Source organism: Micropterus salmoides, unplaced genomic scaffold, assembly GCF_014851395.1.
Source record: "Micropterus salmoides isolate LMB-PRFRI ecotype aquatic unplaced genomic scaffold, ASM1485139v1 Ms_hic_scaffold_913, whole genome shotgun sequence".
Lineage (NCBI taxonomy): Eukaryota > Metazoa > Chordata > Actinopteri > Centrarchiformes > Centrarchidae > Micropterus > Micropterus salmoides.
In genome coordinates this window covers 1-14,289 of record NW_024044697.1, presented here as the reverse complement: position 1 = coordinate 14,289, position 14,289 = coordinate 1, and the positions used below count along the sequence as shown (strand labels likewise).

The 14,289-nt window shown below is 42.7% G+C and overlaps 1 protein-coding gene and 1 pseudogene across 1 annotated transcript; both read right to left on the bottom strand.

The window, feature by feature from the left end:
• Positions 1-1,637: 1,637 nt before the first annotated feature.
• Positions 1,638-5,891, bottom strand: LOC119896309 (bone morphogenetic protein 10-like). The gene is made up of 2 exons (XM_038709754.1): positions 5,053-5,891; positions 1,638-4,598 (listed from the first exon to the last, which is right to left on the bottom strand). Exons 1-2 carry the CDS (start codon positions 5,459-5,461, stop codon positions 3,517-3,519), a joined length of 1,491 nt encoding a protein of 496 aa, XP_038565682.1. The 5' UTR covers positions 5,462-5,891; the 3' UTR covers positions 1,638-3,516.
• Positions 5,892-9,448: 3,557 nt separating this feature from the next.
• LOC119896305 lies at positions 9,449-13,613 on the bottom strand (annotated as a pseudogene).
• Positions 13,614-14,289: the final 676 nt, after the last annotated feature.

The window sequence follows — 14,289 nt, the reverse complement described above, 5'->3', positions numbered from 1 at the left end:
TAATCACTCACGATGGGGTGCCAAATTTCAAAGTTCATATAGCATTACTGTCAGGATTATGCGTCATTTTGAGCATGATTTTAACATGTAATAATGCAACACTTATAAATTAGATTCTTTTCACACGCAGCATCCTTCTCTTTAATGACCAATTATATATATTTTTAGGGTTATTACTTTAAATGAAGAGTGACAGTTGTGTTCTCTTTGTCCTGAGAAATCTGTCTGAGTGCAGTTTTTCTTGGCTTGCATAAAAGCATGTGATCAACATTGAACATCTGTTTTTCATTACTGCCTCTTGCAATGGGCTTTTTGAAATTGCGCAACATCAGAGTCAAATACAAATTGTTAAAAGGTGTTTGAACATTTGGAGGTACTTTTGCATATAGTCACAAAAGTAATAGTTGAGCACAGTTTTGTCTCCCTGGGAAATGAAGAGATTCGAGGAAAGAGCGAGGGGTGAGTACTGGGTGGTGGTGTTGCCAAGAGATGGAATGATAAACATGTGACCCAAAACGGAAACAATCAGGCCCTATTACAGACCCCACGTCAGAGTCAGGGCGAGTCATGCAGCTTTGGATGACACACCAAAACACACGTTCACAGCGAGACACACGTCGACGTCCTGCAGCCAACGTCAGGATGTCAGGCACGGGAGCATTACAGGATTTTGAAGCCCTCTGAACTGTCTGTACATTAGGATGTTTGTTTACTTGTTGTAAGGTGTGCTCCTAAGTTAATCACGTAGGCTAAAGCCTTCACAAAATTCTTTCAACAGATGGAGCCCTGTCAAAACAAGACAGAGAAAAAGCACAGAGCACTCTCCAACAGTCCTTATCATTAGAGCAAATACTAAAGACTTCCCATTTCATCATATTTCCTGAAAGTTTGCCATTCAGTGACAAAGGCCAGATCCATATTTCTTCCACTATTCTGTAAATATTCAATTAGTGAGCTATACATAGCTGACACCGCCTGTTGTCACAGTAACTGGCCGAGGTTCTTGCCCTCTGGTCTGTAACCATTTTTAGACAACTTGTTTGCTTTCTGAAACATCTCAGTGCACTTGTCATTAGTGGGCTGTTGCCAAATACTTTTTGAGGAAGCTCAACAGCCAACATTATCATATGCTTTTAAAGCTGAAACTGCAGTTACAACACACACTGTATGTACAGCCACAAAAATAAAACAATAATTGTGTCAAAACAGGACACTAGGAGGTAGCAGACGCACTGCATAATCATCATCAACAGTGTAGCAATGGTATTATTGTTGCATATTTATAATATACCTCTCCCCGGCATTTTCTAAAATAAATAAATGACTAGAATAACTGCACTAACATTGATCATGGGTCTCAAAAGCCCTTTAAAGGAAATATGCTTAAATCTACAAATTCCACTTAATTTTTTTTTATATATACAATACTCACCTGCCTGCTACAAACCAATTTCTCCATTACAAGACATATCTCGCTCTGTGTTTTATGTCTGTCTGCATCTTAGTCTTTGAATTTCATCTTTGACCTCAGTTCTGCCGCACAGACACACACGTGTGGGATACACGTTGTTAACATCAAAGAAATAATAGAAAGTTTTACACGTTTCAGGCAACGAACCTAACCTGTATCCTTTATTGTTCTCCTCTGCATGTTGACACATAAAAAAACCAACAGTGTTCTATGTGCTGATTTAACTATCATAGACATTTAAGGAGAGCAGAAAGAGATGCTGGAGTCCAGATGTTTGTTTGTTTTTTGTTCTCTTCACAAACAGGTTTTCCATCACAGCCGTCTGCATCTGCTAGCTGTCAGTGTGAGCAGCAGGCCATCCATTTTGTTCATTAGCAAGCCTTCCACTCAGTTTCCCATGGTTCTTTGTTTGTGTGTCATGTCTGAACTATGACCTGTGAGCTGATACTGTTGGACTGAATGATCTGAATGTCAGCAATGCATTGTATCATTGGTCCAGCAGCTTCTTCCTAAAATAATGGAAAGGAACGCTGACAGACCAAGATGCTTTGATTGACAGCTGTAATGTGGGAAATAGATCATGTACAATTAACTATGAAAAATAACATCAGTGTGGCATTTTAGCTCCAAATGTTTGCGTTCATCTTGAAACGAGATAATGACATTTTTAAAAAACATGGTATGTAAACTTTCTGAAACAGTAAGGATCAGTGATTCATTCACAGATAAGGAGACATTTTGCATTTAGGATTTGTTAAGCAGCTGCTCTTTATTGTTTTAGAAATTGTTACCATTTCTCTTCCCAACAAAATGAATATTGTTCTGCCAATGCATTGTCATGGATACAAAACCTGCTCTACACTAGGTAACTTACAAATTTACATATATAGTTATCTACTCTGTTGTAAAAATTAATAAATTAAAACAATAAATAGTCTTTTATTTGACACAAGCAGCAGAGGTATCAAAAGGCTTTTAAAAGAAACTGTATTTCTGTAACTGTATTTCCCTTGGATATCCATAAAGGCAAATTCAACAAGGTGTCCCCTTTATCCACTCCTGATTTGTAGCCTTCAGATATTAACTGTCCAAAAAGGCATTTTTACCATAAAAGTGATGGATAACTCAACTGAGGAGCTGGAGACATGTTAGGGGCACATGGTGCTAGGTCAGTGAGTTGAGACAGTTGAGATTGTTTGTTGCCTAGGAATGTGGACAATCCCTGCCCCCTTGTCCTGTCCCACTCCCCCATCCCACCACCTCAGAAGTTGCCCAGAATGCCGTCCAATGGTGGCATACATGTTTCTCAACCCCCCACACCTTGCTATCGCTATAGCTCAGGGGAGTGGAAAAGAGGCATGTGAAGTGGGAAACAGGGTTGGGTAGATAACCCTGCCAGTAGGACCCCTGCACAGCGCCTACGTATCAGGAGGCTGCAGGAGGCAGGAGCTGGGCCTGGAGAGTTCATGTCTTGTCAGGTTGCCTGAGGGAGGTCATTTCACTGCGCCAGGACACATGAAGTTGCTGATTAGTGTTTGCATCGAGTGGGCAGGCCAGAGATAAGTGGAGAGGGAGACAGATGTCAGGGGGGATGAGGGGGAGGGGGACAACTGGCCCACAAGTTCCCACCAGGCTGCACACACTTTAGAATGTGCTTGGTTCAGTCCTTTGGGAAATTGTGTGCCTTTTATTCTTGTGGGTATGAGGACACACCTTGACATCACTACTGGCAACATGTTGACACACGATCTCTCTCACGCTGTCTGAATGATATTCATGGCTTTAGCTGTGTTAGATGAAGTCCTTCTTTCTGTTTTGCTGTTTAAAACATATTTGTCCTTACTCACTGACTTGGAGCGCACAAAGTTTCATGAATAGTGAATGTGCACTTCCAGTGTCACTGAGTAACCCTTACAGAGATTCCAACAATTGTCCATTTGTTGAAGACAGTTTTGGTTTATCTCCTTTTCCAGCTTTTTGTTAGTTCTGTGTCTTTACTCTTACTGTAAGACTTTACAAACTGTTGAACCCTCTCAAAGCATGGACTATCTGCAGCCACACTCAGCCACCACCATGCCTTCAAACTTGTACTTGTAGGTGACCACGCCTGTGTCATCCAGATACAACAGGGAGATGGGGTCCAGCTTGGTGGGCACGCAACAAGCTCGTGCTGCCTTCTGAGGACTGTTGATGTTCACCAATGTCTGGACAATGGCATGCTTGGTGGGTGTGACGTGCTTGGTCAGAGGAAAGGAACATATGCCAGTGCACTCAAAGGCATCGTAACCGGTGGGTGCCAGAATCCAACTGTCCCATCCAATATCTTTGAACTCTACGTACAGAGATTGTTTCTTGCAATGGTTTCCCTTGGCATTGCGACGAATTCGGGATGCTGTGTCATAGATCAGATTGGAGCGCATTTGGATGAGGTCCTCTTCATCTGGCTCAGCTTCTTCAACACCCTCATCCCTGTCCCTCCCCTGCTCCCCCCACAGCCCATTCAGGCCAGTCCCCAAGTCATTCTGGAGAACCATGTTAGAGGTTTCGTGGTCAATCATCTCGTTCAGCTCACGCTTGTCATCACGGTGATCACTACTTTGGTCATCAGAGAAAACAATCAGCAGAGGTTTGTGTTTTTCCTCAGGGCTGGTGTCAATCTTCATGTCCCCTTCAGGTGGATTCCTGTCTTTGTTGTCCCCTGTCATCCCTTGAACATCCTCTTCATTAGCCATGCTGGAAATGTGCACCTCCAGCCGGTGCGTGCTTCCACGGTCAGATTTACGCCAGCGTTGAACAGCAGCAGTGAGGTCAAAGGCCTGCCAGCCGTTATCAGTGCCATAGACCTGACGTGAAGCCAATTCCACCAGCTCTATCCGCTCTCCTCCCCCTCTGAATTTGTCGCCTCTCACAGTGTTTTCATCTGTCACGTTGTCATCTCCGTCATGCGATTCCAGTTCATAGATAGCAACCTTGCGGTCAACACCAGCATACAGGTGGCGGTCAGTCTGGACAAGGGTGTAAAGGCGAAGCTCAGCTGCTGTGATGCGTTCATGATGGGGGACAGACATGTTGAAGAGGAGTGGGTGACGCCTCACTCCTCCAACTCCCACAACACTGGGAGATGAATCTGGGGAAGAGAAATAAATGGTTGGTTAAAATTATGCACATTTTGTATAGTCGTTTTATCGAGGTTTTCACTTGAGTTCTGCAATGCATCCTATCCCTATCTAACCTCATCCTAAGAATGTCAGAATAAGAATCGCATTTTGATTGGAACATTGCCTAGCAAAGAGAAGTAACAAGTAAGCTTAGATTTAATCAACAAATTATTTGTTCGTACACACTTGAAGCTACAGTCTACTTGAAAAACTACACATGTATACAAGAAGACTCTTTTTGTCTTACATTCTACTTACATTTGGCCTTGCAGAACAGAGAGTGATGAGAAAAATACAGATCATATTTAAATGAAAAAAAGCTCAATAAACATGCCAGCAACTAAGAAAGAAAAAGTAGTTCTCGTTTTTAATCAGTCTGTATGATCAACAGGTGCATCATCATGTGGAGCAGAGGATCTTTACCTTCATTTTTGAAGCTGCGGATGATGCTGGCGGTGGGCATGGCAGTGCGGTCATTAGCGAAACGGTTATAGAGCTCCATCATGTACTCAGGGGGCTCTTCTCGCATGCTTCCAGGAGGCAGGGGAGGAGGACTCATGCCAGACAGGTTGAAAGTCCGCAGAAACTGTTCCTTCAGACTCTCCAGCAGGCTCTGCATGTTCATGTTGTTGCCCTGCTCCAGCAGTGACGGATCCACCACGCCTCCATGACCATCTCCCAGCCCCGGAGCAGAGCGATGCCTCTGATGGGTGTTGGAGATCGGGCTGCTCTGTCCACGGAGAGGCCCCTGGAGCAGCAGGATGGAAAACACCAAGAGCAAAGTCTTGGAGCTGCAGATGGTTCCCGGTTGAGAGACCCAAATGCTCGCCATGGGAAAAACAATCCGCAGCTTTCTATTGTACACCCCCGGGATTGATGCAACAGCAAAACAAAATTATTGTGATCTCTGAACGCCTTAATCCAAAGGTTAATTTAGATTGTGGTCAGTTCATCTGTAGTCTAAGAAAGTTCTGGTTCCCTGGCAGTAGGCAGTAGTGTTGTTGACCCTTGCACTGACCAGTGTGAGCGCCTCTGCAGGAGTGTGTATTCCTGCTGCTCTCTTCCAGATCTCACAGCATTTATTCTCATGCACACCTTTTGATGTCCTTTGCGACAGGGCTGCAGTTCCGGTGACAGGGTGGCCAATGCTTGGCTCTGTCCGCCCAAGTCATCTCTGTTGTGTCCTCTCCTCTGTCAGTCTCTCTCTGTGCTCTGCGCTCTTCTTCCCAGCTCTTTCTTTCTGACTCTTATCTATGATACTGTGGGCTCTGCATTGCTCAGTGCTTATGGTCTCTTTGCTGGTGTGTGTGTGTGTGTGTGTGCATGCGTGCGTGCGTGCCTTCAACTTTGTGTGATGCACATGAGCGTGTGTTATCTCACAACTTCCTTAATGAGGATTTTGTAAACATTGTCCTGTAGCCTCTTCCTTGTGGAAGCGCTATTTTGTTTGGGTGGGTGCTCCATGGTTGATATTCTTCATTTGTTTATTTGCTTTGTAAATGGTGGAGTTCTGTGAGCTGCTGTCTAGGCTCCATTGACCATTTCTTTTTGACAAAATACACCAAGGGTCTGTTGATATCGTTGAATGTAACAGGATATATCTATTAGACAACACTTGTTCAAATGAAATTGAAATGCAATGAGGTGTGAGGCCTTAATGATCGAGGATGAAAGATACTGAGCGTCTGGAAACATTTCAAGTAGACAGCAGAGTTGTACAAAATAATTATTGTAATGTGCTCATTCAACAATGTAACAATCATCCCCCAACCCTTACGCCCCGCCACCGCCACCACCCACCCTGTTGTGCTTGCTAAAATGTTCTGTGTACTTCCTCTTCTGGTAAGTGGACACTGTGTCTGAAATTGGTTATCTGGGTACAAGAGGCTCCTTCGAAAAAAGTGCAAGAACAAGGACGTGCACCACAAGAATAGATGAGGCACATTCTCAAAGTTTCATGAGGGGTACACGTACACATTCCTCTTGATAAGGGAGACACCAAGTCAAATGTGATGTAGGTATGGGAGCTGGGTGACTCATGGAGAAAGACTTCCACCATGCAACAACCTTGTTGAAACAGGCTGGCACTGGTTCGTCACCTGAACCCTCATCCCACAACACAACTTCCTGAGCTTCTTTGGGTGACCTGCAGATACACTCCTGAATGCAGTGCGTCACAGAGATGGGAAGGAATGAGCTTTTCCTGCCTCTGCCACTCATCTGCCAGGCTGACAGTTGACAGACATGCTGTTATCTGTCACTTTGTTGAACTGCTGTCGCAACAGACTATCACATCTTCCTGATGGCCGTAAGAAGGCTTGATAATGCACACACACACATTCACACAGTCAGCCCCATCCATATGGTCTGTATTATGGACCTCAGTTGTAACAGTTAAAGAGGTGGTAGCATGCTTTTTGGCTTTTCCCCTCTCCTTTATTGAGTTATATCTCTTCTTTTTTGTGCATGTAACAGGTTTGCAAAGTAAAAAAAGCCCAAAGTCCAGCTCAAAGGGAGTTCCCATCTCCCACAGAAAGCTCTGCTCTGAACTGCTTGAAAACTCGTTAGTAGTCCAGCCCTTCACTTCCTTTACTTATGACGTCACAATGAAAAGGCGTCATAAAGCTTGCCAAGTGGCTAGCGGGGTCAGGCACGTCCTCAGACCAAGCTAGTCTGAGCGGAGGCCCTTTGGCTCGACTCACCTTTGTTTGGTTTTCCATTGTAGAAATGTTGCACCTGTACCTGCTTCCAGGCACTTTTTTTCGTATCACCTCACCTCCGTCTCCAGCTGAGGGAAACTAAAATGTAACGTGAAAACCCGACAGACTGCTGATTGGTCAGAGAGAATATTCACTATTCACTGCATCATCATTGCTGCACCAGACAGAGGCCAGCAACAGAAAGTTTTATATTTTACAGTTTTCGTATGGAATTTCATCACTAAATCCACTACTGAGAAGTTTTGAGGTGAGAAATCAGCTGTGTAGATTTCGAATATTGACAGTTTTACGAGAAGTGATGGCAGAACAAAAATGTGCTGGAATATTTTTGGAGTTGAGGAGCTCACAGACCCCTCTGCTCCCACCGTCACACTGACGCTGCAGCAGCAACGGCAGAGGAAAACACAGCTGGAAGGTTTTCATACCGTTTATCTGTCTTCTGAGGAATGTTGAAACATTTTAACTTAAAAAAGAGAAAGCCGTGTGGATTGCTGGTGTGTGTGTCGCATTGAACATTATGTCACAGCAGTTGTGTGTGGCGTCGCTATGACGACAAGCTACGTACTATCTCTGGGTACTATCTGCACGGAGCAGGACCGAGTACAGTCGAGTCTATCGATTTGCGCTATGGTAGAATTTTTCGGCAAGGCAGCATAGATCGTCAGAACACCGGCAACAGTTCAACGTTTAGTCCTAAAAGACGATGCAACTCCGACTCTGTTTGGGCCTGGAAATTCACAACCACAACCTGTAAGTATGCTTTATTGGTTGTGAATTATATTTAAAATAAACATGGCAATGTAACTTCACAGACTGTTCAAGTGCGGAGTTGTTGTAAACGTTGGCTTTCACAGCTAAAGTTATAGCTATAATGCTAATGTTACACCTGATGTGAAAGCTACTGAGCAAACGTTCAAATTGTTTGGCCAATTTTTATGTAAAATTGAGTTGAAATATGATGATTTTTGTAGTGGTTTATGGTAAGATGTGGAACAATGATATTGTGTGGTTGTGGACTTGTGAGTAACTTACACCATCTGCTAGGTTACGGTCGCAGTCTGAAGCGGCTTTGTTTGGATCACACTACCTTGTTTCTTACGACCCGCCCTTCTCTGCTTCTGATTGGCTAGTAGTCCTTACCTTACATGTGCAACTCCCAACAAAGAATTTGTACAAGTAAGATGCATCACTCTGTAGTTCAAGAGCGGAGCGAACAACACACAGGGTGAAAAGAGGAGCTGCAGCAATGTGCAGTATGACAAAAATATGGTGTTTTTTTAAATTAAACCATGTAAACCTGTTCTGGTATAACCCCTAATTAAGATTTTGAACCTGAAAATGAGCAGAATACCACCTCTTTAATTTAGGAATGCCAAAGTTGCTATTTTTGGATTGAACCTTCCAAAAGGAAATGTATTGTGCTGATATCCAATGTCCAAATTTCATGATTTTCTTCTGCATTTCTCAGTGTTATGTTTTTTAGAATGGGAAAACTCCCAGATAATACCATTCTCACCACAAAATATCTATTAAAATCCATTAAGGTTTTTTCAGTCCACCTTACAAAACTAGGTCTATATACGCTTTTAGTTGATAGGGTTAGGGTTACCCAATCAGAGGCAGAGTAGGGGGCAAGACTTGATGCAACGCTGGTGTCCGTCAAGTGAGACTTGTCAAAAATGGGGAACAAAATAACGTGTGCCATCACAGGTGGTTAGCCTCTGTCTGCTAGCTCCATCCACACTCCAGCTCTTTACCCATTTTTGGATTTGTCATCATTTCAGGGTTTGTTTAATTATTTCCTGTGTTGATCAAGTCCTTCCTCATATGTCTTTGTTTAACTTCACTTACTGTTTTGTGTTTTCCCACCTGTGTGATTGTTGACTAGTTCTCCTCCCCTCACTAGTGTATTTAGTCTGTGTGTTCCCCTTCCTCAGTGGCTCAGTGCCTGGAGCCAAGGCACTGAGCTTCATAATTGCTCTTCTGAAACGTCAAAGGCAGTCATCACTGCTTCTTAGCAAAGTACAAATACTCATAATATGTTGTGTTGGTATAGTAAATATGTGGTGTAATATCATTTTATACTTCAACAAAAACACTCACATTTGTGCTGTTTTATTAATTTACCACTTAAATGAAACATCAAATAATATCCTATTTACTCCAAATATGACAAATAGTATTTTGTGTGGCACTGGCACAAACAAATGAGCCAATAATTTATCCAATCCCACAATCCAGTGTCCCACTAGAGGACAATAGTACTTCCCATAACCAGTTCATGGGAAATTAGCTCAGAGTCATAAATCCATATACTAGTGAGTCTGAAAATGACTGTTAGGTAGGAGTATGTGGCTTTTTGGTGAGGAACTCCTGAATCTCTCTTTGCAGCTCCGCATTGCGTCTCTGGGCCTCGTCCCGGCTGCGTTCTGCATTTCTCAGGCAGATCTCCAGAGCAGCCACACGGCGTCGATCTTCCTCCAGAGCCGACTGGAGCTCTGCTACTGTGGTCTTCAGTTCCTCATTCTCCTTTTGCAGACTGCAAGAGAAAGTGAGAGAAAAAAGAGGGTTCAGACATTTAGTAAAAAGTCCAAAAAGCAACTTTTATGGAAACAATGCCCTGTAGTGTACAAAAGAATCAAGTCCAAAAAGACTATGTAAGTAATAAGCCCTAAAATTTTTTTTAAAACAACCCAGGGGAGTGGGAATACTACTGCTGTTTTTAATATAAATCAACTTGTTCCAAATGTTTTCTGCAATAGGTGTCATTTTCTTGACAATATTCCCAACACAAGAAATACTGCACTTATGAAAAATCTATTAACTCATTATTTCACACTGCTATCATGTTGAAAGAAAAAAAAATGGCTGAATATGAAACAAAATTAGATGTCAAAACACACATTCTTTTGAGTATAAGATCAAAAGAGCCAAATGCCCCCAGAAAATTTTTTTTTTGTGTACCACGGGTGTGTAGTGAGTTAGTTGTGAGGTGGTCACTGTGTCTCCATGCGGTTCCTCAGCTGAACTCACCTGTCTACAAGCTGCTGGCTGTCTTGCTTCTTCTCACACCCTCTGTTGACCTGCTGAACTGAACCGCTCACTGTCACGGTCCCAACACTGTTGATGAGACAGCATCCGAGCAGGCCCGGAGTCACTGACAGGTTTTTGGGAGCCAGTAGTAGAAGAACCTGTGTTGTCACTTCCTCTTCTGGCTGTTAACCTATCCTCTCCTTCCTTTTTAGTCATCGGAGACCCCCCGAACAATGAACCTGAACTCCGGAGATCCAGTATCTTAAAAATGTCCTCTGACAATGTCCCGCTCTTCTCCTCCACGGTCTCCTGGATGTTACTCCACCGGTTGAGGGCGTCGGCCTTGGCTGCCATCCCGGTGAGGGGCAGTTGAATGTGGGCAGGGTCTGCGTGCGTTTGCGGGGACTTCCAAGCCAGTCGTCTGTGGTAGATGAGAGAGGCTCCTGAAGGTTTTTTGGGAGTTGCAGTTTCCCCTGTCTAGACCTGGACTGTCATTGTCCTCCTCTTCTTCTGGAGACTCGGATAGAGATGCGTCACCCATCTGAGACAAACGCATAACAGAAGATTAATTACAGATACATATACAACATAATTGATATACTGTTTAGTGTATATACATGTATAACTATATAGATGTATACAGTATATACATGTATATACTATATAGATGTATACAGTATATACTTGTATATACACTTCGGTTTGATAAGGCTATAAAGCTATTAGCCTCAATCTATCTATCCATTCATTTGAGAGCACATAACCAACAAAGTGTTGGTAAGCAACTGCTAGAGAAAATGCATTAGACACATTTTTTTTAATCTATCAATAAGAGCAAAGCTGGGTTTTTCAGAGATGTTGAGACTGAATCAAAATAAATGCAAAAGCATACATACATATGTTAGAATTTAATGATGGCCTAGATGAGAAGTTTTCAAAGTGGGAGACGGGCATCGCAGGCGAGCTCCAATGAATGGAAGTGAAAACTGTGACCTTAGTTATTACATTAGTTATGGAGGAGATGACACAGAATAGCCAAAATGTGTGTGATTTGGGCAAAGAGGGAGTTCAGAGACAGCAGTTTTGGGGACGTTTGCTGTCTTTCCCACTTTCCCAGAGACAAAACTTAATGAATGCCAGACAGACCTTTTTTATGTTTTTGGTGTAGTCTGAAGTCATGTCAAACAACAATATTAATCTATATTGGCTCAGTGTCTAGGATCAAATAAAATCATCATCCACAGACATCCAGGACTTCCAAGTAAACTAAGGGGGGTGAGTGAACGCCTTTTTCCACGCTTTGACTGATGTGAGGCTCACAGAAGCCCCCTGCACTAGATAGTAGCATTTTATGTAGCACACAGTTACCCAGGTATATCAGTACCTATGCCAGCAGATACTAATACTACAATAGACTGTAAATTTGTAATAGCTTCTCAATTTTAAATATCTGCTAGTATTCAGATGAAGAAGATCAGCTAGCATATAAGTGTGTTTTCACCATTTTCTTTTTTACCAGACTTCACGGCATCACAGGAATAGTTTTGGGAAACAAGCTTATTCACTTTCTTGCTAATAGATCACAACCACTCTCATATCTGTCCATAAAATATTAAACTACAGACAGTTGTCTTAGCTTAGCTTAAAGACTAGGAACAGGGGAAAAAGCTTGCCGGCCTCTGTCCAATGGTAGCACAATCGCCTACCAGCACTTCTAAAGTTGATCAACCTGATCAATAGGCTATCCCATGTTTAATCTCTACAAAAATTTACAATTTGCCATGTATATTCTACTTGGCCCACAAAACAAGATTGGCTATAATTAAAAAGTGAGCTTTAGAGGTGGCAGTAGGTGGATTTTCTTACCTTTGGACAGAGCCAGGCTAGTTGTTTCATCCCTTTTCTCACCTTTATGCTAATCTAGCCGGGTGCTGTCACCAGCTACGTATAAATGGACAGACATGAGTTTGGTATTGGCCGGCAAGGAAGTCAATAATATTTCATGTTTGCCACCTGCCACTGTAAAAACTCTTGACGCTTGTGAAAACTTGTTTCTGAATGTGTGGCTGTTTATCCAGATTTTGTCAACAAACTGTCACAGCTGATGGAATTAGCACTGTTTGCCACATCTAGCCAACTTTCACGATGGATACATGGCAACTTCTTCCTACCAGCACAAGTTGTATTGGATATGCTGGTATGTGTTCTATGGATTGCTTTGCCCTGTTTTCAGGATACGTCATGTAACACCAGAACATGTCCTAAAATCAGATTTTAAAAACAGAAGCTCAATGTGTGGTCAGCTGCTCGTACCTCTGCAGACTCCCAGCCCACAAAGCTTCGTGGAGTGTTCTTTTGGCTTTCAGCCTTGCTTGAAGGAGGGGAGGGAAGCACATCTTTGGAGAGAGGAAACAGAGCCTCATGCTGTCTGATCATCACTGTCATCAGCTTCTGGATCTGAGGAGTCGCTGCAAAAAAAAACAAATACAAATGTGAAAAGATTATGATCACAATGTCTTATCTTTAGGTTCTTATGCAAATTCTTCTTCTCTTTTTCAGTCTTCTGAATTTTACTTTTTTTTACAGTTCAGTTACAATATAATACATAAAAAGAGTGCCAGCAGCATTACTGAGATCATAGTTAAAGTTTATGGAACTGATGAAGTAGCACACGATTTGTGTTACATCATCAGTTCCACAATCATGGGTTTCTAAATGAGACATGCCTTGATAACTTGTGAGGTATTTTTTTATATAAAAGGCTGGGAGTTTTCCCCCACTAAATATAGTGTCTAAAAAAGAGAAGGATGTAGTCATGTTGCAGTATTGCCACATTTCATTGCTTAATAATGTTACACATCAGTTGAATTCAGTGTGTTTTCTAGATGGTGAGCGACAGTTTTCACAACCACATCATTTCATGGTAAGTAAGATAACACATGTTCAGGACACATCAGTGACCCGTTCTTACCCTTCATCACAGTGATGGGGTCTTCTATCTGAGGTTTGAGCAGGTTGATCCCCATCACTGTAGCCAAGTTCTCCACATTCATCTTATTCACCTTGGAGTGCAGCTGCACCTCAAACAAAACCTGCGAAACAAAAAGACATGATCAGCTAATTTACAGGAATGGGAACTGACCACAGAATGGCATTTAGCTGATGTTTTTAACCGAAGGACCTCGCCCCTAACCTCAAAGGCATAATGTTTTTTCTCTGGAATGTCCCCATAACTCTTTGTGCTCCGCTTCTACTCACCGGCAGACAAACTGAGGGTTGTAGTTCATTCTGGGGAGAAGAGCGATTTGTTTCTCCAACTTTTCCCAGCCCTGAGAGCAGACATGAGAGGGTTAAAGGACCCACACTCACCTCTCCTTCATGTACAAACATATGCACACATATGCACGCACAGCACGAGTGTTTGCATTCACTCAGTGTATACTGACTTATTGTAGCCTCTTTTTTTAAATAAGCGTACCTCCGTGTTGCTGAAGTCCAGCAAGTTGGTGCAGTCAAGGAAGTCTTGGTACTGAGCAGGGCACCACAGGCTCAGGTAGCTCTCGCAGGTACAACTTGAGCAGTGACGCCACTGTGTGGACATCTGTGTCACTGCAGGTATGACACACATCCAATGAACGTCCACTAAAGTATACTGACATTTAAACCTTAATCACAGAATGCAATATTAGACCAGTGTGTAATTTGGCCTTGTACATGGAGCTAGCACTGATTCTACGAGTCTTGCATTATTTTATAAAACTGGAACCCACTACTTCATAGACATGCAGTTGCTTGATTACCTGCTGTATATGGAAGCCTGCACCTGGCTTAAATGTAATGTCTTGCATTTTGTGCAAATGTGTCTACTCCAAAAGTGTCCGTGAGTTTAGAGCTTTATCTTTTTTTT